The sequence below is a fragment of the Hyperolius riggenbachi genome, chromosome 7 (genome assembly GCF_040937935.1).
Source record: "Hyperolius riggenbachi isolate aHypRig1 chromosome 7, aHypRig1.pri, whole genome shotgun sequence".
NCBI lineage: Eukaryota > Metazoa > Chordata > Amphibia > Anura > Hyperoliidae > Hyperolius > Hyperolius riggenbachi.
In genome coordinates, this window is record NC_090652.1 from 32,716,850 (window position 1) to 32,742,401 (window position 25,552).

The following is a 25,552-nucleotide window of genomic DNA, read 5'->3' on the forward strand; positions in this document are numbered from 1 at the left end:
GTCACTGAGAGCTCTGGCCTTATATACAATTACAAATTCCCAGAAACCACTCCCAATTTAGCAGCACCTTCTGTTTGGTGATGTCACCAAAATGACGTCACCGCTGACATTGCTCAGACCCACCTCCTTAAGGTATAAGACCTTTCAGGTCTCGCGCACGTCCTTTTGGACGCATTACGCATGCGTGCACTGGAACTCACCGTGGGGGGGGGGGGGGGGGCGAGGATGCCGCCGGAAGATGTCGGCATGGGAGAATCGCCTGCAGCACGGCCCCCGTTGGAGACGTCGCGGGACCTGCCGCTGGAAGGTAAGCTTATCACACACTGTTAATGGCAGAGGCTTCAAACTTGCTACAGTCGGTCATAAAGTGACTCTGGTCCAAATTTACCACAGAGACGGGGCCACAAACAACCAATCAGATTTCCTTGATGGATAAATTGCTTCCATTCACACAGTTGTGATGCCAGGAACCCGAATGCTCACAAACTTTGTAATTGAGTGACTGTGTGCCAAAGTTACAAAAAGTGGGTGGAGCCAAAAACAAATGTCACTAGGAAAATATAAACTTCAAATCTGCAACAGTCATTGGGTGACTGCGGTCCAAATTCCCTAAAGGGGTGGAGCCATAAACAGCCAATCAGATTTGTTAGATTGATTTCAGCCATTCTGTTATTGGCAGGGTTCTCAAACTTGACACAGTTGGTCACTGGATGACTGGGATTAAAATTCAGGAAAGCGGGTGGAGCCTACAACAGCCAATCAAAATTCACCTATTGATTTTCAAGGAGAATATTTACATTGCTGCCCTTCTTACACTTAATGGCAGAGGCCTCAAATCTGGTACAATCAGTCACTGGGACACTGGGGTTTAAATTCTGAAAAGGGGGCGGGCCACAAACAGCCAATCAGATTTGTTTGATTTCAATGGGAAGTTGCAACTTATTGATGCCAACTTGCCAAGGACCCCAAAGCTCATAAACTTGGTCATTGAGTGACTGTATGTCAAGGTTAGAAATAGTGGGCGGAGCCAAAACCAACTAACTTTTTATGTGGGGAAATATAAACTGCAGCCATTCAGACAATAGTGCATGATAGTGCAACGATAGTACGCTAGTTACAACTAAAACCAGATTCAGTCAGATTAGGATCTATTTGATGGTCAATTTGGCCAGGTTTATAGTTTTAGGCAGGGGTCACACTTGCAAGACTTGCACGCATTTTGTCGAATGCGGCAGTCAACGGCCTGTTTGGGTTTTTTTTTGCATTCGTTCCCATCCCGTTTCTACATTGCATTTCCAGTTACATTGTAATTTGCAGCAAAACGAAAATCCCAGAACGAACGCAGAAAATCCAGGGCGGAAAAACACGAACACAACCGCAGAGCCCTGGAAAACCCAAAGTCGAAGGAAAAATTGCAAGTGGGACCCCTGCCTTCCTGTTAAGTGCACGATCTTGACAATGGTCACTTCTCAGCACAACAGGAATGTGGAAAGATCTGTTTACAGCTAAATCTATGACAAGAGTTCAGGGAAGAGGAAGAAGAGGAGGCGGAGGAACCTGTTCTCCAAGGTAAATTAGCTCAAGACAAACTATGAAGGGGAAAACCACAAAAGTCAAACCCTCCATCAGCATGGGTGTGCGGCGCAGACCTCGATGCAGGAGTTATAGCAGCCACCGTATATAGGTGACCACTTCTGAACAAGGTTTGCCGGAAGAAGGAGTCACAATGCTATAGCCCTTCTGTAGCCCCTCAAAGGTAAGCAGAAAGCTATTACAATGGCTGCATTTCAGTTACAGTAATTCCCTTATTGTTAGAAAGTTCAAATCAGAAGAAAAAAAAAAACTGGAGTGATGGTCAACTTCATTTAATAGTATTATTATTATTGTTGTTGTTGTTATTCTTTTTTTCAGTTAGCTGCTTCATGCTAATGCTGGGAATACACGGTTAGATAGTTTCTTATCAATCGAGCCGCTGATGGCTCGATTGATAATTTCCGACAGGTCCGATCAGCGAGGCGCTCGATTCCCGGCTCGATGCCCGCGAGCGGACAATGGGAAGAAAACGAGCGGAAGATAAGGAGCGCCGGCGGGGACGAGCGGGGATCGATCCATGCGCCGGCGGGGACGAGCGGGGATGCGTCGGGATCGAGCCAGCGGCTCGATCCGGCGCATAAATCTAACCGTGTATGCCCAGCATAAGGGTGGCCACACACCATACAATTTTTTTAAAATATTTTTTCAATTCAAGAATAGCAATCATTTTTTTCTGACTGATTGTAACATTTCAAAAATCTGACCAATGTACCACACACATATGTTCAATTTTTCCCCAATTATGAAAAAAAATGATTGAAAACTCTGAGAAAATTGCTTGGGTGTATATATTAATAAACTGACAATCTACCACACACCATTAAATGCTCAGAAAAATTGATCAGAAAAATACACCATTCCCGATCAACTTTTATCGAATAACAATGGGATATCCGATTGGATTTCTTGCTTGAATAATAAAAAAAGCTTTCGATTTTTCGGGAAATTCAATATTTTGTATTGAATTGTTGTAAAATCAGATCATTTTATTGTATCTTGTGTGGCCACCTAGAGGCTGGGTGCAGAAACGCTAGCATTGCGTGTAACGCGGCGTTTTATGCAGCAACGTTAGTCTATGGGACACAGCAAAAAAAAAACCTTAGACACCTGCGTTTTACAGTATGCGTTTTTAGACCGCTGGTTTTGTTGCAAATTATGCATGAACGCAGGTAAAACGCACATAATGAAAGTCAATGGAAACACAATGGTATGCATTTTTCTATGCATTTTTGCTTTAAAAAATAGTTTTGTAATGTATTTCTGCTTCCTGTTGTCGTCCTAGTGATTTGCATAAAATGCAAAAGAAAAAAGCATGAAAAACGCATACTTTATATGCGAACTGCAAACGCATTAAAGTGCATGCAAAACGCTTGAAAAACGCATCTGCGGTAAAAAAATTGCTAAGGCAAATGCACTAAAAACGCACTAAAAACACACACAACATTAACAAAACATGACATAAAACTCGGCTTTTCATGTTACCGTATGTTATGTGTGCACCTAGCCTGAGACATATAAAATACAAAAAAAGCATTGGGATTATGTTTTTATTATATTTTTATTAAAGCTTACCATCACCCCAATTTTTTCCATTATTTGATTTTTTTAACCAACCAAGTAATAATAATAATATTAATAATGTCCCCGGGTTAACGAAGGAGATAAGGACTGTAGGTTTGTTCTTAACCTGAATCCGTTCTTAAAGTGGATCCGGGGTGAACTTTTACTCATTGCATAATTGTGTTCCTTTCCTATTGTTTATAGGGCATTCCTCAAGCCAAATACTTTTTTGTTTTTGTTTTAATACTCTAATTCCCTATAAACTAAATTAACCACGCAACCAGTAGCAAGGGCTTATGGGAGCTCAGTCTGGGCAGGAGGAGGAGATGTTACTAGCAATTGATTTCAGAGGCAGAGGGGAGGAGGGAGGAGGAGGGGGGATTAGGTTTTTTTTCACAGTCTGACTGCTCAAGATACAGGTAAACCTGCCTCTGTGTAATGTTTACAAACAACATGGCTGCTGTCATTGTATCACAGGAAGAAATAATCATTTTCTATTAAAGCTGTTTGCAGCTAGATTTGCTGTGTAAACTTTAGAAAAGATATATAGACAAGTTACGTGTTATAGTTAGTTTTTCATCTCGGATCCGCTTTAAGTCAGAATACTGTGCCATCGCTGTCCCCTGTATCTCCTCTGTGGCCCCCTGTGCCTCCAGTGCCCCCCTCTGTGTCACCTCTGTCCACCCCTGCTTTCATTGTCCCCTTCTGTGCCACCTCTGTCCCTGTTCCCTCAGTGTCTTCATCTGTGCCACCAGTGTGTTCCTCTGCCTGCACTGTGTCCCTCTGTATCACCTCTGGTCCCTGTCCCCTTTGAGCCTCCTTCTGTGTCCCTTTTATCCAGGGCTGGAGCTACGGTTTGCTTCAAAATGTGTAAGCAGAATTGTGAACTATCTATAGAGTACGGTGTACCACATCAAGGCTCCTCCCTTCGGACCTTACAATTTAAATGTAAAGACAATGATTAAAAGGAACCTGTGGTGAGAGTGATATGGAGGCTGCCATTTTTATGTCCTTTTTAAACAATACCAGTTGCCTGGCAGTCCTGCTGTTCCTTCTGGTTAGTAGTGTCTGAATCATACACCTGAAACAAGCATGCATCTAATCCAGTAAGGGAACCCAATGTGAAAGACATATGGAGGCTGACATTTATTTTCTTTTAACCTCCTTGGCAGTTATCACGAGTCAGGTTCGGGGTGGAAAAAAAGAAGCCAGGAACAGTAACCCCGAGCGTGACTTGTGGTAGCCGCCGGCAGGACTGTGCAGAGCATTTTCGCTCACCTTTCGGGGGACCCAGAAGCTGGCAGCCATTCTCCTTCCTGTCCACCGAGTCTCTGCATCCCTCAGGTGAGATCTTCGTTTGTCGTCATGGCGACAGACGGAAATCTCACTATAGGGTTACAGCGCCACCCGGAAGACAGAGGGAGAAATGCAGCGCTGGATCCCAGGGAGGTGAGTAAGTGCTGGGCTGCTGCAGATCTCTCTGCGGTTTAATGTTTTTCCTGGTTTTAGGGTCTAAAAAAACATTTCACCGCCTTTAGACCCTAAAATCTAGGTTAAGCAAGAGGGAGGGGCTGTTAAGTTTAGGTTTAGGCGGGGGAGTGGTTATGGATGGGCATCAGGAGGGAGGGGTGATTGGGATCAGTAGACGGATGGCTCTGTCTGAGAGTGAGGTTAGGTTTAGCTTTAGTAAAGTGTCGTTTTCTGATATTTTACTAACCGAATTAGGACTGCAAAGTAGTAGAATAACTGTCATTTCACCGATATTCTATTAGCATTTCCGGCGCCCTCTTTACATGTACACCCATTTGGCTGTGATGGGGGAACTTGAGCGTCGAGGGTTTCCATTAATAATTTGCTGGTGAACCACCATAATTTGTATTTTATAGTATGCCCCCTGTGTGCTGGCAGACATGTTTCACCTTTAGGCCTCTTTCACACCAAGACGTTGCGTTTTAGGGGACGTAAGGTCGCATAACGTTCCCCTAATGCAATGCATGGTGGTGTTGAAGTTGGACGTCAGATTGGGCAGCGTTATGCGGCTCTTGGTGCTATCCTGGGAAGTCCGGATCTTTTCAATGATTAGGATGATTCGAATCGGATCATTTAATAGATCCGGATCTTTGAACCGAATCTTTGAATCATTTTACTAGGGAAGCAGGAAGCAGGGGTGCAGCAGACTGAGAGGTGCAGGAGAATGAGGGTACATTGAGGGTGCTAATGGGGAAGGGAGAGATGCAGCAGGAAGATTGTGCTTGTGCACAGAAGCTGCAGTTCCTGTTTCTTCCAGACATCCACTGTGAACCGAATCCTTCATTGTGATTATCCGGATGATTCGACTCACAAAAAAATATCCGGATCGTTCATGATCTGGACAACACTACAGTGCAGTCAATATTAATTAGCCATGTGGTTAGGACCAATACTGGACTCTCCTCTTACTGAGCATGTGCAAACAGTCTAACCCAGCTAAAACCACCTATAACGCACAGCATGCTGCACTTTCATTAAAAGTCCAGCGTTACAATGTAACACAACGTGGGCACTGTGACCAGCCCATTGACTTTTCATTACTGTGAGTTGGGCTGCATTACAGGCTGCTCTAACCTGCGCCTGTAACGTCCCGCTGTGAAAGCAGCCTTATGCTACTGCTGCTGCTGGATATGCATCCACTGCCACTCTCAACCATATACATGAGGTAAAAATAAGCTGATGAGATAAACAATTGTATCTATCCTCCTTCTCCTAAAAATGATTTTTATTTTATTTTAGATATCCAGCAGTTTTATTTTCTTTTTAAATCTATGTTTTACAGAGGAACTGTAGTGAAATTAGCATTGCTTATTTTTTGCAATATTTATTTATAGATTATTTAGTTAGTATTTGCCCATTGTAAAATCTTTCCTCTCCCTGATTTTAATTCTGAAATTCATCACTGGTGGGGGACATCTTTAGTCCTGTCAGGTGATCTGTATGGAATGTTCGTTACTGAGAGTTCTGTGCACAGAGGAAGATATTGCTTGCTTTGCAGTTGGAAACAGCTGTTATATGCAACAAGGTACACAGACAGCAAACTGTCAGGACCGTGGTCATGACATCACACTATGGGAGAAAGGGAAAAGATTTCTAGTGGGAAAGGGGGTATCAGTTACTGATTGGGGTGAAGTTCAGTTCCTTAAAGGATACCAGAGCCGAAAGGCTCTGGTAAAAATGTTGGTTGCAGTGCTTAGGGGATTAAAAGGTGATACTTACCGCGCCTCTTGTTCCCCACAGTCAGCCGCCGGCCTTCTCCTATTCCTCCCGGTGTCCTGTGATTTGGCCGACCTTTAACCTGGATAATCTTTGCTTCTGCCCGGCGCCCATTGATGCGCATAAAGTACGCACACTCCCCCGCCTCCTCAGTCCTGGTGTCTGCGCTCCACTGAAAAGCAAGTGTCAGGAGCTAAGTGATTAGCATCTGACGCTGAGAGGCGCGGTAAGTATCGCCTTTTAACCCCCTAAGGCCCGGTTCACATTGGTGTTTTTTTCCGGAACGTAAGCGGAACGTATACTGTACAAGCAGAACGGATGTGAATGGATCCAATGTTAACCTATGGATCCATTCACATGCGTCCGTTGGTACGGATGCGTTCAGTACGTTCCGGCCCCTGGATCCAAAAATTGCCGCAGGCCCTAATTTTCCGGACCGTCCTGCCCAGCAGAACGGATCTGGAAAGAAATGCAGCAGCATTGGGGGCAATAGGAAACGGAATGTTTCTTCACACTAGTGAAGAAACGAACCATTCCACGGGGGATAATGGCATGGGCCAATGCCATCCTGAGCGATGGGAGGGTGAGGGGAGGGTGCAGCAGCCGGGCAGGTGGGCTAGGGAGGCTAAATACATACCTAATCTTGTACAGCAGCCGGCGAGAGAGGCTTCCGTCTTCTTCCGCATCATGTGACTACACAGTCACATGGCGCGCTGTGCGGAACATAGATGAAGCCTCTACCGCCGGCTGCTGCACAACAATAGGTATGTATTTGCTGAGTGAGAACAAATCCGATCAAATTGATCCAATCCGTTTTCACTTATGTGAACAGGGCCACGTACGAGCCATCCAGATCCGGTGAAGCGGAGCCCGGATCCACTCACCGGATCCGTTTGGCCCGAAACGCTAATGTGAACCGGGCCTAAGCTCTGCATCCAACACTTTTACCATAGACTTTTATGCTCTGGTATCCTTTAAAGAGAATCTATCATGGGAAAAACCCTCTCTGGGGATAATTACCTCGGGAGGGGGAAGCTTGTGAATCCTAACGAGGCTCCCCCATCCGTCCCTCGGTTCAATTGTACGAGTCCCCCGAAGTGCCGGGAGGTAAATATTTACCTAGCGCGATCCTGCGCAGGTGCACTAGTGGCTTTCTGTTTGGGTTAAGGTGGAAATAGCCGAATCCTTTGCGCCTCCGCAGTAGAATGGATACAATCCGGTTTGGTTATTTTGCCTTACCCAAAGGGAGAGCCACTACTGCGCCTGCGCTGGATCCTGGAGAGGTACTGTAAATAAATTCAGCCTTGTCAAGCTTGTCGGAGGAGGATTCGGGGGAGCCAGCGCTGGATTCCAGCTGTCTTCAGAGGTTGGGGAAGCCTCATTGGGACGCTGAGGCTTCCTCCTCCCAAGGTAAGTATCTCCCAGTTTCTTTAATTACAGTTCGCCTTTACGTTTTTACTGCCTTTGCGGTAATGCTCAAAACAGCTGACTTTACCAAACACTTAGCAAAATGTCCATTCATAAAAGCTACTATCACGGTATTGCAGTGCAAGACGCCTCCAATGTGTAAAAAAGCTTCAATTTAATAAACAGATAAAAGTAATGCGCGTACATGTAAAAGATTCTTTAAAAGCATTTCACAGAATATCTACCAATCCCCCGGTCTAGGGCCAAGGCTCGTCCCGCCTCACGCCGTCTATTGCAATGTCCTCCTTGCTGCTCTGTCCTCTTGCTGCTCTTGAGCCGTACAGAGCAGCAAGGAGGACATTGCAATAGACGGCGTGAGGCGGGACGAGCCATGTGTAACATTTCTTGAAGTTCTTCTAAGCTTTGGCAATTAAATAGATTGTTTAGAGAGCCTAATAGACAGATTCAGGGCAGATTCAGGGCAAAGAGAGACAGTTTAAAAAAAAATTGCATCTAAAGGGAGTTGGAGAGATGCCTCTTTTATTGTAACGCTGTCTCTGCACCGAGAAAATATATCAGCCCAGGCAGCACCACCAGCTTAGTTCGGAAAATCATCGAACTTCTATCGCAACTGTAACATTTTTATGAATTAGCACACAAAAGTCTAAAATACTGAATGCTGTATTTTCCCGACAAGATTTTTTCCCCGCACAGCCTTTTATGAATTGACCCCATTGTCTCTGCTCAATGACACATTCATTAAAGTATGTCAGAGTTAAAATCTATGAACTATTGACTTCTTTAATCTCTTTCCTTATCTCGGGAATTTCTGCCAGGAAAGTGCTTTATGGCTGTAATTCCATATCAATGAGAGGTATGCTATAGTCCGACCCAGTCCCGACTAGAGATGTTGCGAACGGTTCCCGAACATCTCAGAATCTATGGGCGTTGTGACTACTTCCGGGTCGTTATGACCCGGAGTAGTACGCCTGCGCAGGCCCGGCAGTGTGCGTCCTAGATCGCGCTCCTGTTGCCGGGCACTTTCTGTGCATGTGCGTGACGACATGAGTGATGTCACGCTCATGCGCAGAGAGTGCCCAGCAACAGGAGCGCAATATAGGACGCGCACCGCCGGGCCAGCGCAAGCGTACTACTCCGGGTCATAGCGACCCGGAAGTAGTACAAGGCCCAGAGAGATTCGCCCGGCGAACGGTTCAGGCCATCTCTAGTCCCGACCTGGACAGAAACTGACACTTGCATGCCTGATTTTTTAACTCTTTCAGGCAGAGAAAGAAAATGGAGCTCAGTATACAGTATTTCTCTGTGTGCTTGGCGCTGTACATACACGTCTATTTCAACATGTCGCATATCAATTCACGTATCCTTTATGTATTTCTAACACAATAGCTGTAGAACACAAATGGATGTAGAGCACAAACTCACCTGCGCGGGAAATCCCCTGATTGTGAGGGGAAGTCCCAGGCTTTGTGGTTTGATGTTGGTGGTTTATTACTTGGAATACTTTTGGGAGGGGGGTTCATAAAGACAGGTGAGAAGTAAAATATAACAAAGATCCAGCCATTAAAGGGGACCTGAACTTAGAACTTCTTCTCTGCTCCAAAAGATAAGCAACAGCATAATAACCTTTCAAGAAAAAAACATTCCTTTGTTACAGCAGATACAAATTCTGCAATAAATCTGCAGTGTGTCTCATTCCTGCTTTCATGGAAGCAGACATAGGGTTAACATCCTGTGTTTACAAATTAGCTGCTCTGCTGAGGCAGCCAGCTGACACAGCTGAGAGATGGCATTACACTTGTGATTAGTCACAGATGAGGGGGAATTAGTCAGGCTAAACTCTCCAAATACATCCAGGGTGCATTTTTCTAAGTTTTCCTTCTGTCCTGTGCAAGAGTTCAGGTCCACTTTAGGGCTCGTCTCCACTAGTCTCTGCGAGACGCACGCCGGCACTGAGCGGGTTGGCCATGCACGGCTATGGGATTCGCAGCCTCCGCCGCAAATTCTGCGGGGGGTTCCGACCGAATCGCTCCCGCAAGCGATTCGGCCGTGGCGCCGTTATCTCCTATGGCAGAGTTTCCCCGTGCAATTCATGTGCGGGAAACTCTGCGGAATCGCGGTAGTGGAAACGGGCCCTTAAAGACAATACAGAGGGCTGGCAAGCACACACACACACACACACACAGGATCGGGGCTGTGAGCCAATATCTTGTAGGGTAATATGGCATATAAACAGTCCCAGTGATACTCAATGTGCTTAAAGGGGAACTGCAACCAAAATAGCATAATAAATAAAATTGCTTTTTTTTTCTTTTACAATATTCATTTGTAAACGATTTAGTCAGTGTTTCCCTGCTGTAAAATCCTTCCTCACCTTGATTTACATTTTGAAATGGATCACAGGTGATGACATCTTTAGTATTGGCAGGTGATCTGTACGGAATGTTCATTTACTGAGAGTTCTGCCAGTACAAAAACATAGCTGGTCTCCCAGAATGCTTTATATGTTAGATGAGATTTTAGCAGACATTGGGCCCTATCCAATCCACTTTTTAAAGTTTTCTTCTAGGTGATATTGTCAAATTATAAATAAAATGTCTAAAATACTGTATATTCTGGCGTATAAGATATTTAACCCTTGAAAATCTTCTGAATAGTCGGGGGTCGTCTTATACGTTGAGTGTCATGGATGCCGGTGATACGCCCTATTCTGTTACCGCTTCTCAGATCTCGCTGCTGAGGACTGTAGTGAAGCGGCGCAGGCGCACATGTGCGAGATCTGAGAGGCAGAGAAGGAGGTAAATAGGATACAAGGGCGGGCCAGATAGGTGAAAGAGGCGTGTTTTATGGGCACAGTGCAATCTATTCTTCCATACCGCTCTGATAAACAGGGAGACAGGGACAGCTGACCAATCCACTTAGGGAGAGGGAGAGTTGACCAATCCAACCAGTCAATCCCCTGTATACTGTTATATACTGGGTACCACATACAGTACAGCACCAGTACATACTGTACATACATAGCATCAGTATATGATTTTTTTTTAAATCTTCATTCGCTGTGTTTGAAGAGGGGTAGACTTATACGGCGGGTAGATCCCAAACTCTATATTTTAACTGGAAAAGTTGGGGTTCGGCTTATACGCCCAGTTGTCTTGTACGCCGGAATATTAAAACTTTACTTGGCTGTAGGGCCACATTTTTCCTGCCACTGGGGAGATGTGCCTTCCCTAGTGTGGCAGGCTATGTGGCGGCAGGGTAGAGTGGTAGCAGGGAGCTCAAATATGTACCTGTTCGGATGGCTGAATCGGCTTCTTCTTCTTCCACCGCGATGGCGATGTACTCCTGACATGTGTTCTCGGTTCCGATCACATGATAAGACGTGATCAGGATACAGGAGATTGTCAGTGTTACAGTCTGCTTGTTCCTGAAGACGGACGGCCCCGTACTGCGCATGTGCGAGTTTGCTCTCTCTTGCGCTCACGCAGGTGCAGTATGGAGACGCCTGTCTTCCTGAAGACTTCTGAAGCCTCTCCAGCGAGAGATTCAAACAGGGGTGACATCACTGGAACCAGGGGACTGTGAGAGGAATGGGAAGGCTCTGTAAGACCCAGAGCCTTCTCCCTCCTTAGGTAAGTATCTGACTTTTTTTTTTTTTTAAATCCACTTGACATTAGCTTTAAAGAGAGACTGAAGCGAGTCTAAAAGCATGTTCTTACTGGAAAGCACCTTACATATAGCTGAACCGCCGCATCTCCGCGGCAAAACGAGGGGTTTATACCCCCAAATCCCCTCTCCTACCCCCGGGGAGCGCTTCCTGATGAAGCAGAGCTTAGCACTGTAGCTCTGCCTCTTAGCGCGTCAATCCCGGCTGATCGACGCCTCTCCCCGCCTCTCTCAATCTGCCTTCACAGAGAGGCGGAGATCCGCGTGGCGATTAACGGGAATGGAGGCCGAGCTGCGGCTCATAGCTCTGCCTCCATGAGCAGCAAAATCCACGACCAAGAAAATCATGGATTTTGCAGAGGGGATTTGGGGGTATAAACCCCTCGTTTTGCCACGGGATAGATGCGGTTTATCACTATCTAAGGTGCGTTACAGTAAGGACATGCTTTTAGACTCACTTCAGAGTCTCTTTAAACCTTCTGTTTCTAACTGGCTGTAAATTGAAATGGGAAGATACTTTTTAAAAACATGAAATTACAAAATATTCATAGAGCACCGATAGATGTTTGACACAACTTTCCTTTAAAGTGGAGGTTATCTGTAAAGGCAACCTAAAGGGACAATAAGGTGGCCAGGTTACCTGCAGTCCTCCTGGTCTCTTGCCATAGTTTTTATCTTCTCCCTTCAGATGCTCTGCCCCTCTCAAAGCTGGTATATTTGGCCAGTTGCCGGCTACTGCACATGCCCTGACCACGCGCCTCCTTGATCATGCTCCCATGACCAGGACCATTCGGCACAGAATGCTCCCGGCCATGTGAGCATGATCAGGAGGTGCGTGGCCCAGGGCCACACATGCAGTTTTCAGGGGATCACAACAGCTGAAGGGAGAAGAGGGAAATGACAGAGAGAAGAACCAGGAGGACTCCAGGGGGGGCTGGAAGAATCCCCAAGTAAGTGAAACTGGCCACCTTACTGTCACATTAGGTTCCTTTTAAGCATGTACTGATGTACATTTCACTTAGTTCTGCAGGTTAACCTATTGCTTGAGATAACAAAATGTTGTTTACCTTTATAGCTCTCCAATATGGCCAAAGGAGGGAGAGAAGTCCTCAGTCGGCTAAAAAGGAAATTGCCAGAAATTTCAGAGAAAATTCAGGAGGACATCTTCACCAAGCTGTGCACTGAATATCATCTAAGTCCAAAAGTTTACTGCCAAATACTGGACACAAACAGCCCTCAACAAAAACTGGACAAGCTGTTAAATGTGGTCCTGCAGGATGGAGATCCTGTATGTGAGAGACTAGTTGATCATTTGAAGGACCTTTTGGCTAGACACCCAATGTTGGCTCGAATTTTCCATGGTGAGAAACCTCCATCTCCAAATCTTTGTTATTATTTTGCTGGTTAATTTGAAATGTGATTTAAAAAAGGTACTTGACATTTTGATGCATATTAGGCAGGATCTAGAACAGCAGAAAATATCTCTGTAGACATCAGTGGCTTACCTACCATAAGGCTGCAGGTGCTCACCAGTTGTAGCCATGGCTAGGGCGGGGTACCTCTGTGGTGCTCAGCCACTGTGTTATTCCACCTGGGACCTTTTCTTATAGTTCGGGCAACCTTCAGAAAGAGCAGGCAGTGCATGGGACTGTACTACTTCCTGCACTAGATGTAGCACCCCTCCCACTTCCTGTCCCGTAGGCAATGTGTCTCCTCACTCTCTACACACAGCCTGCAGTGAGTGAATGTGCAGAGCAGCAGGGTGAGTAGAGAGAATTATTGCTGTGCTGCCGCGGGGACATTAGCAGGGAGAGGTGGAAGGATGTGTTTAGTGCTCAGAAATTGCCTGTCATTATTAGCTATGTGCACTTGCTGTTGTAATACCAGGGTGCCCTAGACTATTGATTATTTATCCTGATCAGCGTAATTAATAAATAATGCAGCACCGTATAGACTACAGAGTTTCATAACGGTTAGCTCTGTCCACATCCTGTCGACTCCTTATACCCAAATATCCCCCAAAATTTGCAGCGACATGCTCGGCGCCCCAACCCGTCTACCCACCCATCAATTTTTTTCCGGGGGGTGGTCTGTAAACAATCAGCACCGGGTGTCAAATTTCCTAGGTACGCCACTGGTAGACTTAAGGGTCTTCAGGAACACCCCCTGATATCACCTGAGGGACCCAGGAAAGAACGGGATATGCCTATCCATACTAGTTTAAAAAATGAAAAGGCCATGGATGCATTGTGTGCCTGTAGATAGGTTTTGTAATCAATGTAAAGCCCTTTAGTTAACTAATATTTTAATCCTACTGAATACTACAGTATATTGCACTATGTCCAACATTGGCCTTTTCCTCTATAGGACACTGACTGATATAGGAAAAAGTGGCTGATGCTAGATGGCGCTGTTGCCGATAAAATCCAGCACAGTGTCAGACTATTCAGGTCAAAGGGTGGGACTATGTCTGACATTCTGGTCTTGGCTGCTGCTCCACGGAATATAAATATTACGTGGACGCATTTGGGCTGATTTGACAGTGTTGGACACTTTGATCCCCTCCAGTAGTACACAGTGCCATGTAATGACGGTGGCACTTGTGTAAGGGGGCGGAGCTACAGCAGGCAGGCTACACTGGCCCTTCCCCTGACCATTGACAGGCTGGCCACCTCCACACTCTAGACCCGGCATGGGCAAACTTGGCCCTCCAGCTGTTACGTAACTACAAGTCCCACAATGCATTTGCCTTTATAAGTCATGACTGTGGCTGTCAGACTCCTGCAATGCATTGTGGGACTTGTAGTTCCTTAACAGCTGGAGGGCCGAGTTTGCCCAAGCCTGCTCTAGAGCAAGGAGGTATAGACCCTCTAGATCCTTTTCCCCAATCACCCCCATCTCTCAGCACCCCCCAAAAAAATTAAGTGCTGGGGGGGGGGGGGACATGGGAAAAAAGGGCTAAAACTTTATATACATTATATATTAGCTGATCCTTTATGTCCTATTATTCAGACAATAGAAACCGCTCCTACAGCCTGCAGAGAGGGAATTAGTCCTGGGAATCAGCCATTAGGACTATAATATTACCTGCTGTTAGTCAGTTGTGATAACTAGTTAAGCCCCTACTCCAACCCTCCCAATGGTATAAATGATTCATGTGAAAGTGAGAGTTATATGTAGACTGCCATATTAATTTCCATTTAAGCAATACCAGTTGCCTGGCTCTCCTGCCGATCCTGTGCCTCTAATACATTTAGCCATATAACCTGAACAAGCATGCAGCAGTTATTGTCAGATCTAACAAGATTAGCTGCATGCTTGTTTCGGGTGTGTGATTCAGACACTAATGCAGCCAAATAAATCAGCAGGGCTGCCAGGCAACTGGTATTGTTTAAAAAAATAAATAAATATGGCAGCCTCCATATCACTCTCACCTCGGGTTCACTTTAACCCCCTTAAGGACAAACATGCAGGGGGGGGGGGACGCATTTTGGGGGGGGGGGGGGGTCAGTCAGCCAGATCCCTGGTAGGGCTAGCTGGGTATGGTGTCCCCAGTGTGGCCAGGTGTCCCCCGTATTCCCAGCAGCCTTTACTTACCTCCCAGGCTCCAGCGATGAGCAGCTCTAGCCTCCTCCACTCTGGCCGGCATCCACGCACGCACTGCCGTTAAGTTCCGGGTCCCGGCTTGATGACGTCATCTAGCCGGGACCCGACACTTACGTCAGAGGGATGCCGGCCAGAGTGGAGGGTAACGACAATCACCGGGGGAATGTCAGGAAGGTGAGTGGATCCTCTTCTTCCCCTCAGACCACCGCTGCTCTGTTAGTGATCACTACGATCCGCCGGCGATCGTAGTGATCACGTAATCAGGAGCCAATCGCTGTGGCTTCTGATAACTGAGGGGAGATGTCAGCTGTCATATGACAGCTTAATCTCCCCTCTCCGCTGCGCAGGATTGCGTTGGGAGTGAAAATGGCAGGTGGCATAAATCCTATGCCGCATCAGGCTTAGACAGCCACAAGTGCGACATAGGATTTACGCTCAGCGGTCCCCAAAAGGTTAAAGAGGTGAGCAGGAACAGAGTTCAACCGGCAACTAGCATGAGGGTTTTTTTTATGTTGTGAAGTTTTTATGTTCACCTTGTGTTTACCTGGGCCCACTCGCATTGCCCATGTACCACCCATCACGCTAGTTACACAACATGCGGTACTCAGCTTGTCCTGATAACCATACCTCCCAACTTTTTGAGATGAGGAAGAGGGACACTTAAGCCACGCCCATGCCATGCCACTGACCACACCTCCTGTCACACCCCTAGTCATGCACACGATAAAAATTTCATGAGAAAAATATGTTGTTTTATAATTCAAACCACACTGGCCCTTTCTATCCTGGTTCATTTTCCTTCATATTAACATTTTAAAATTAGTAATATATCAATTTAAAGGATGGGAATAAAGTTTAGAGTCAAACAAACACATTTTTAGCAGAGAAATATATATTTACATAGAAAGAGGGACAAAGTCCTGAAAGAGGGACAAATGAGGAGGAAATAGGGACAGGGCTTCCAAAGAGGGACAGTCCCTCTGAAAAAGGGACAGTTGGGAGCTATGCTGATAACACTGCCAAAACTCAAAAACATGCTTTTAGGTTAACTTTCATTAACTGGCATCCCGCTAAAATGGACCTTATACTGTTGTTGGACAAATAGTAAAATAAGGCCTTTCACCAGATCCCTTGCCCATTTGGAAAAAAAACAATTAACCCTTTGCACACTCGCATGCAAATGTTCAAACAAATGCATTCCCAGGAATCACTCATCCAGGCACCACTGTTATCCCTACAGCTAAGTTTAAAGCCGGGTCTTAGTTACAAAAGAATGTATTCCCTTGTGTTGTCACCTACACTGCGCAGAAGTACCCAGGTATTCGTAGGTGTCCTAACTCTGACCCTGTAACATGCATAGTGCAGACATGCAAACATTCATTCAGTGGCATAACTAGACTTAATAGGGGCCCCCTGCAAAAATGATAGCATGGGGCCTCCTTGGTCCCAAACTCCTTGAGGGTCATGTGATCAGGAGCTGGAGAATGTCAGCAGAGAGCGTTCTGCTGTGAAGTTACAGATGCTCCCGTTATTCGCTACTCTGCATGGCGGGAAGAGTTGGCAGGGACGTTTTTTGTGAGCAAATGGGTAGGTTTTTTTGCTAATTGGCTGCACTTGCGGTTGGGGAGAAGGAGGAGGAGGGGCCCCCAAAGCCTCCACGCCCCTCCTGCGATGGCGGGGGTCACAGGGGTGATTGCCACGCCCATTCACTCATTGCCCTTTTGCCTTATCTGTAAAAATGAATGGCTGTAATATTATACTTCTTCTTCACGATAAAAGTCTTCAGAGGTCTTCAATGAGATCCCCATCTCACGCCATTGGGCTTGTTTTTGTGTGAGAGCTTCCTAGACCATGATCTTGATTGTTGGCCACCCCCCCCCCCCCCCCCCCTCTTTATGGCCTCAATTCACTAAGCTGTTTAGACTAGTCTACTGGTGGTTTTTAGTGTACTGATGGTTTGGTGTAATGTTTTAGACCAGTTTTTAGACCTGGTCTAAAACATTCAGTAAAGCAGGGGAAATGATCAAAAGGTGCAATTCACAAAGGCAAACAAGGAGTAACCCCGCCCACTTTTTATGACAGAGATTAGACCAGCTGATTTCTGTCGGGAAAGTAATTCTGTGAGGTATTTTAGATGTGAGGATGGAACCTTTTGAATGAATTATGCAGGAGTTTAATTGTATGCAGAGGAGAGCTCCTCAGAGGAGAAGGATGTCAGTCATAGCTACTCGTTTGTGAATTGCATCTTTTGATCATTTCCCCTGCTTTAAAAAAAGTTTGGGGGAAAGGCTGCGCGTCCCTAAACATATGTTGCAATTGAATGGTTAATCGCACAGGCATACACCGCCTCTGTCAGACTGAAAAATGCATGCCCTGCATCCTAGACAAGTGCTAACATTTATTAAACTAGGAGGAACTTTAGCTTCCAATATGGTTTGCATGCAAAGTATATTATACTAGACACTTGCGCCACGGTGAGGCAAACCTCCGGGCAAGTGACCTAACCTAACTTTAAAACCTTGGGAGCAGCTAAGCAAAAAAAATGTGCAACTTACATTTTGTTGAACAGTGAGGAGAACGCCAGCACATACCACTAAGGCTGCATCTGAAATGACCACCAGCTCAGTGTGAATCACCTAAATAGATTTTCTGCACACTTTCCCCTGCTTTACCCACCTAATTACCAAATGGTTTAGACCAGGTCTAAAAACAGATCTAATACATTTAGTAATAGTGAATTCCCCTTTGATGCAACTGAGCATCAGTAGACTAAAAACCATCAGTAGACTAGTCTAAACTGCTTAGTGAATTTATGCCATTGTTTCTAACAGAACTGCTTTCTATTTATTTGCAATCCAGAAACAGAGAAACCTGAACTGCCACCACGACCATCGCCTTGGCCAGCGACCAGACAACCGGCATCACCAGAGCAAGCATCACATCCCTTAATAAAGCCGGTAGCTCCACGTCCTAATGTGGAAGACGCATGGATGGAGATCAGACGTTCCGTGGAGAAGCCAAACCCAAAAGATACAGGTTAGATAATGGAGCTTAGACTATTTATAAAAAAAAGAGGCCTATCATATAAGCATCTTCAACTGCTGTTAGTCGTAGGCCATAATTAACTAAGATCATACTAGTGATAATTAGGCAAGTGAAAACTTATCACTACACATCAAGTATTTTAAGAGCTAATTCACTAAAGAATCTTGCCTTATTAGCATGTAGTGATAAGCTTTCACAGTGCCAGTGTTGTGTTTTATCAATCCAGTCCTTAAAGGTGCATACACATAAATTACTGCCGGCAACGGCGGGTCCGCCGGACCCTCCTGCTGGGCAGGCATGCTAGCAACAGTAGTGCGTGCGTACAGTCTGTCAGGCAGACTGATAAGGCTGTTTCTGAACAATCCGCTCAGCCTTATCAGTCCACCAACAGCGCGTACACACGTGCTACTGTCGGCGGAACATCCGCCCAGTGGGAGGGTCCGGCGGACCCGTTGTTGCCGGCGGTAGCGCGTGTGTACGCACCTTTAGTTATCACCTCTGTAGTTTGTAGTTATTCTCACATGCAGTAGTAATGGAGGGGATGAGCACACGCAGTCAGGATGTATGTTTGGTGTTTCTCCCACCCTCTCTGTAGGCCATATTTATCAAGAGTGTCTGAGACAAAATATTGGTAAGTTTTTAGAAATCCATGCAGAACTGTCTCAGGCATCTTTAGAAATCATTAGATAGTGCATATTCCTTCTAAAACTGTTGTATAATAGGAGGAGCTAGGAAGGTCTCTCAGACAGTCCAGTGTGTGAGGGGAATTGCTGTTGCTGAGGTAACCAACACACCTGCTGTATTGATAGCAGCAGGCTCTGAGGAAGAATTCAGCAGGGGGAAGGAGCACCACACAAATCATGTATAGCCTGCACTCTGCAATCATGTCTAGCCTGCAATTCTACAGCTGTAGAACTGATATCAAGCACTTCTTAATCTGTGCCAGTTTAGGGATGGATTTGCACTTTTCTTAACTGAAGTGCAGCTCTAGTAATTCATACTAAATTGTCACTATTACCTAGGATTTAAGAAGGTTCTTATTATTACATATGTAAAAATGTGATCTCGCTCTCTTCAGAGGAGCTATAAGTCAGAGAGTGCTGCCCCATATTCCCCCACACAAAAGTTCTCTTTTTCTTTTCTGTTTTCTTGTTCTTGGTGTTTTCTTTTTTTCTTTTTCTCTTTCTTTCTCTTTCTTTTTTTCCTCTCTTGATATAATAATAATGGGATTACCTGATGAATTTTCCATTGGAAGTCAAGGTATCAAGGACTGGAGATGTAAGAAAATGTTGCTCCTCCTCTTCCCCTTGAGTAGCTTGGGAAATTGCGGGTTCACAATTATGTATGTATGCTACATGCAAATTATATTTATGTGGACAAACTTGTTTGTGTTCATCAGATTGCCTGTATAGTTCCCATCCTGGGGTAACCATATGCTTCTTCCTCTTCCATTTGTGCCTCACACAATGTTGACGTATAGCGCATGGTGCATGTGTGATGTCACACGCAACACGCCGGCAACATTTGAAACCCAAATGGAGGAGCGGGAAGCGAAATACAGATGGACAGAGTGCAGTGGGTCACAAAGGACCCAAAGGACAGGGGGGGGGGGGGTGTTTGCTGCACATTTATACACTAGGGGGCAGTGGCGAGGTGACAGATGCAGCGGATTTGGTTGATTCCCAAGAGGTTTCATGCTGAAATCGAACTGGAATCGGCCTGCAGTGTATGGGCAGCTGACAGAAATCTCTCTAATCAGATTCAATCAGAGATCAGAGAGAGATTTGTCTCTTGGTCAAATCTGCCCATCATTGCTAGATGTATAGGTACCAATAGTTCTGGTCTGTGGAAAATGTCTGGTGGGGGCGAGTCTGATGGCTGGTGGGAGAGAGTTCCAGAGATTGGGGGCAGATCCAGTGAAGTCCTGAAATTGTGCAGAGGAGTGGGATAGGCATGGTACAAACAGGCAAAGGCTGTTGGAGGATCGGAGGGGGCCGGCCAATATCGGCATGTGAACAAGATCGGAAATGTAGGTCAGGCAGGTCCTGTGCATGGATTTGTAGGCCCAGCACATAATTTTAAATTTAATCCTGAAGCAAATGGGCAGCCAGTGGAGGGATTTACAGAGGGAAGTTGTAGAGGCACTGCGATGATCTGATTGCCGCATTCATTACTGATTGAGGGGGGAAATACGGGAGCAATTACTCGATATTAACTGTGCAACCCTTGTTTGTAACATGTAATTGCATGTTCTTATAATTCATATTATATTCATATTACTGTAATGGCATCACAGTATTTTCTCATATTTTTATCAAATGTTTAGTTCAGTGTTCATTTATTGATGAACATATTTTGACAAATATTTCTTTTTCTTCCAGATAACGGTAAAAATGATGGAAAACTGAATGAAATGTTGTCACAATTAAAACTAGAAGAATATAAATATTCGAAGATGACTCTTGGTGACGTTTTGACCATCGAACGAGAGAATTTAGAAAACATTGATCTTTATTCAATTGAAGATACTCCCAAGTATTTCCTAAGAAAATTGATGTCCCTGAATGTGAATGCACGGAAAACCTATGTAGAAAACTCAGATCTGAGCATGGACTTTGCGCACTTGTCCTGGGAAAGCCATGCCTCTGAAGATGGAAGTGATCTCAATCCTCTCGATGTCTTGTGTGCTCTTATGCACTGTTCAGATAGATTTCTTCAGCAAGAAATTGTGACAAAACTTTGTACATGCCAATTCAGTGTTCCACTACTGCTTCCCACCAATGATGGCTCCGAATGCACCTTCATGTTGTGGGCACTTAGGGGCATTGTAAAACGATGGAGACCTCATTCTCTCGAAGATAAGAAAGGATTTAAAGAAGACAATGTGGTGAACATTAAGATGCCGGTCTTCTCATTTGTGAGACTAGAGAAGGTCAAATTATCCAAGACAGTCATCCTGAACCAAATTCTCATGCCATCTCAGCAACCTCATAATTTCTTTATACATCGGAACATGGATGGTGGGAACATTCCAAAAAAAATTTCCAGTGGTTTGGTGGAAATGTCATGGTATTTCCCTGCTGGGTTACAGAATGCAGACCTCTTTCCAGAGCCCTTTATGGTTACAAACCTCCGTGGAGACATCTCCTCAAACTGGAGACAGTTCAGCTTTCTAACCCAGATATCTACTGCAGTCTTCATATTTGCAGACAGTGTTAACCAGAAAGAGTATGAACAGTTGTTCAAGCTTGGAGAGATCAACACCAAGTATTTCTTTGTTTCCCAGAACTTAGAACCTTGTGCACTAGAGTCCATAAAACAGCTGTACTCAGCTCTGAACATAGATGATAAGCACATCATTGCGAAGAAGCCGATCTCTGATGCAACTTTGGTGAACTATCTGCAGAAAATAGTGACATATTTAATCAGAAAATCTGCAAAACCAGTGAGCTTAGAGGAGATGGCAGAAACGGCATGTGAACTTGGAGTGCATGTGGATGAGCATGAGAAGGAATGCCAGTCGGGAAAAGAGAGAGCTTTGAAGATGACCAGGAGAATCCAGGAAGTGGTGACATATAAAAAAGAAACGTTGAAACTACAAGGATCTCTGTGCAAGGAAGTGGCCGATACTGAAAAAGAATTATGCAGAATGAGAAAACAAGGTACTGAAAATGTTGAACAATACAGAGCAAGGCTCGTTGATAAAAGGGCAGATTTAAGTCGACAGCAGTACAAGCATGCCCCATCTGCAGGAGTAAGTGCATTCATACAGTCACTCACACAGTCAAATAGTTTAGAGAGACACTATTTTCTAAAATGGTTGAAGTTTTTTCTTGACTCTGCCTCTAGACTTCATTTATCAAAATTACAGAGTCAGTACAGGGAAAAGTCCAAAGACAGTTCAACCAGGCCTGATGAAATGACACTGCTAGATCAAGCCATGTCTGAAAGCTCCTTGGGTGTGGAACACTTCCTCCGTGAGTTGGGCCAGTTTTATGAAGCAGAACGCTATCTTTTGGATAAAGAGGAAATTGGCAAAGATGAACAGAAATTCAGCAAACTCCCAGGAATAGCAGCTGATCTCCTCTTGGATGGTTTTCCACTGGAGCTCATAGACGGAGATGCCTCCAATATACCACTGCAGTGGATAACCAACGTTCTTAGTGAGCTGGAGAAGAAGACTGGAGGCCAGTGCAGAATGAGAGTAATAAGTGTACTGGGAGTACAGAGTACTGGGAAGTCCACCCTTCTGAACACCATGTTTGGTTTGCAGTTCCCAGTGGCCAGTGGGCGATGCACACGAGGCGCCTTCATGACACTTGTTAGAGTGAAAGAAAACTTTCAGAAGGAGCTGGGCTGTGACTTCTTGCTGATCCTTGACACTGAAGGCTTGAAAGCACCTGAGCTAGCTTCGCTGGAAGAAAGTAATGCACATGATAATGAGATGGCAACCCTGGTAATTGGCTTGAGTGATATTACTATAATTAACCTCTCTATGGAACACGCAGCAGAAATGAAAGATATCTTACAGATCGTGGTACATGCATTTCTAAGAATGGACATCACTGGAAAGAAACCCAAATACTACCTAGTACATCAAAATGTCAATGATGTAGCTGCAGATGTAAAAAACATACGAGACCAAAAAAAACTGATTGAGGAACTGGATAAAATGACCAGACTTGCAGCAGCGATGGAAGGCAAGGATGGGGTAGAGAAATTCTCTGATGTTATGGATGTTGACCAGGAGAGCCACAGCTGGTTTGTCCCTGGGCTGTGGCATGGCATTCCACCGATGTCTTCAATAAACACTGGCTATAGTGAAAAAGTATATGAATTTAAAAAACACCTATTAAAAGTTATTAAAGAATACCCAGAAAAAGCCCAAAAGTTAAACACATTTTCTGAATGGATAGGAAGTTTTTGGAAGGCTGTGAAACATGAGACATTCATTTTCAGCTTCAGAAACTGCCTGGTAGCAGATGCCTACGAACAGCTAAACGTTACATATACTGAACTCAAGTGGAACTTCAGCAAAGTCATGTTTGAATGGATGCATCAGACAGAAAACATCATCAGAAACCAGCCAACGGACACATCAGAAACACCACTACGTATGAATGTAGATCATGAAACTGAAATGCACATGATACTGCAGAGGGAAGAGACTAAAATGGTAGAAACTTTAGAAAAGTATTTTGAAAGTGGAACTGAAAATGTCAGCCTGATAGTAAGATACAGAGAAGAGTTTCTGAGGAGTGTAAACCAGCTAAGAAGACAACTCGAAGAAGATGTCCTACAAAGATTGGAAGATGGTTTGCAAATTCAGAGAGGGAAGGCTACAATCCAAAGAAACCAGAAGAAGTTTATGGAAACCATTGAAGACAAAGTTACTAGTCTTCTAGAGATCCATAGTAAAACACATAATCCTGAAGAGAGAGTAAAAGAGGAGTTTGAGAAAATCTGGAATCAAACGTTTGCAGAAACAGAGCTGATATGTCTGGAAAAGCGCAATATTGAAATAAGTATCCTACAGCAACTTCGAAAGGACATGATCAACAGTGTAGGAGCTGCAAAGATAAAATTAAATGAAACACATAATCTTAAAGAGTATCACAACAGGTGCTTTGTAGCTGAACCACTTCACCTTGATATGACTTGGTACGAAAGATTTTCTAAAATCTCGAATAAGTATCCAAATGATCAACTGGTTAAACTAAATAAATATGTGACTCGCTTATTAAAGCAATATAAAACTGACGCCGTTGCTAAAATGAGCACTCAAGAGGACTACCATGCTACATATTGCCAAGAAGTCTTAAACAAAGCAAACAACGAACTTCGGGAAAAGGATGCGAAAAAACTTCATACCTCGTCTATGTTTCAGTTGGACTTGAAGCTTCACATTTTTGGAAGACTGGCTCCTTTGTTCCAGAAGATGCATGAAGACTTTATCCAAAAAAATGATCCAAGGCTAAGCCTAGAGAAGTTAAAACCTCAATATTTCTCCGCTTTTGAGAATTTATTTTATAAGAAAGATCAGTGTCAAAAGAGAGCACAGGACTTTTGCCTTACTTGCCTAAAGCCATCTATAGTTGAATACATTTACAAAAATCTTGGGAGAGAAATTGTGGATGATGTTTTGCTGGGTGAAGGGTCCAGAGAATACAACAGCCGGCTATTTTTCCAGTTCAATATGCTAAAGAATTTGCTGCACGAAAACAATTTCAATGAATATATGGGATATATTGATGACTATGAAATTTTTGTGAAGTGTAAAATTCGGAAGCATATAACAGATAAATATGGAAAACCTAGTGGCCTTCAAAACTTGCATGACAAAATTATCCGTAAAATCTTGAACATGGTGCACAACACATTGACAGACCAAGCTGTTCTAGGAAGCCCAAATGTTTCTTTATTCCTTGGAACATTTTGTGAGCTTTTACGAAAAGAATTGGTCATTCCCCAGAATGCTATGAAGGTGATTTTATTCCAGAACAAAGATTCAGTTCAACAATTTTCAAACTATATCGTATCATTTCTCTCTTACCTGAGGGATCAGGTTTTAGATGAGATGAATTCTTTGAACATTGATTATGTCCTTTCAATGGTCACACTGAATCCACAAGATCACCTGTTTAAAAGAGTTTTTGGATGTGGTCAGCAATGTCCATTCTGTAAAGCCCCTTGCGAAGCTGGCGGTCAAAACCACACAGAGCATTTTGCTTCTGTACACCGTCCTCAAGGGCTTGCAGGGTACAAGGATATGACAACGAATAACCTGTGTAATTCCATATGCTCCACCGACATTGTTGGAAATAGTTGCTTTAGAAATTCATGCACAGAGTGGGTCTCTCAACCTTACAAAGAATACCGCAAGTACTATCCTGATTGGGTCATTCAGTGTGACCCAGGCATTAACGCGTGCGATTACTGGAAGTTTGTCTTAAAGGAATTTAATGAACAGTTTGCAGACGAGTATGACGCAAAACCAGCTGAGATCCCAAAAAACTGGCGATGCATCACCCAAAATCAGGCAATGCGAAGTTTAAAGGAGTCATTTCAATTTTAACATTCCTGTATCCATATACCATAAAAATATTATATATTATTATATTTCTCTCTCATCTCTATCAGTGGTATGAGTCTTCCTCAGCCTCAGGTTACTAGAGGCTCGGGCGTTTGAGGCTACTGTGCAGAATCTTAGCTGACCCTAGCCCTGCACTGCTCGAAACAGACAACTCTGTTGATGTTTCTGTAATCTGTTGAAGACACTCTTCTATGTCTAACTACCGCTGGGACTACTTTGGTCATCACTTTCCACATTGGCTCATATGCAATAAATTTTTTTCTCCTGACTTTTCTCCTAGGGGATATTTTCACAACTTGTCAATTTAACCACTTCCCA

At 44.4% G+C, this 25,552-nt stretch overlaps 1 protein-coding gene across 1 annotated transcript; it reads left to right on the forward strand.

The window, feature by feature from the left end:
• The first annotated feature begins 1,673 nt into the window (after positions 1–1,673).
• LOC137525464 (interferon-induced very large GTPase 1-like) lies at positions 1,674–25,230 on the forward strand. Its single transcript, XM_068246562.1, has 4 exons — positions 1,674–1,756; positions 12,566–12,851; positions 17,956–18,132; positions 20,523–25,230. Exons 2-4 carry the CDS (start codon positions 12,575–12,577, stop codon positions 25,214–25,216), a joined length of 5,148 nt encoding a protein of 1,715 aa, XP_068102663.1. The 5' UTR covers positions 1,674–1,756; positions 12,566–12,574; the 3' UTR covers positions 25,217–25,230.
• The last annotated feature ends 322 nt before the right edge of the window (positions 25,231–25,552 follow it).

Bases quoted from the DNA above. Each gene is read 5' to 3' on its own strand.
- LOC137525464 (XM_068246562.1), top strand. From the start codon at position 12,575: ATGGCCAAAGGAGGGAGAGAAGTCCTCAGTCGGCTAAAAAGGAAATTG. The intron at 12,852-17,955 runs GTGAGAAACCTC...TTTGCAATCCAG, and splicing joins GTTGGCTCGAATTTTCCATG to AAACAGAGAAACCTGAACTG. The intron at 18,133-20,522 runs GTTAGATAATGG...TTTTTCTTCCAG, and splicing joins GCCAAACCCAAAAGATACAG to ATAACGGTAAAAATGATGGA.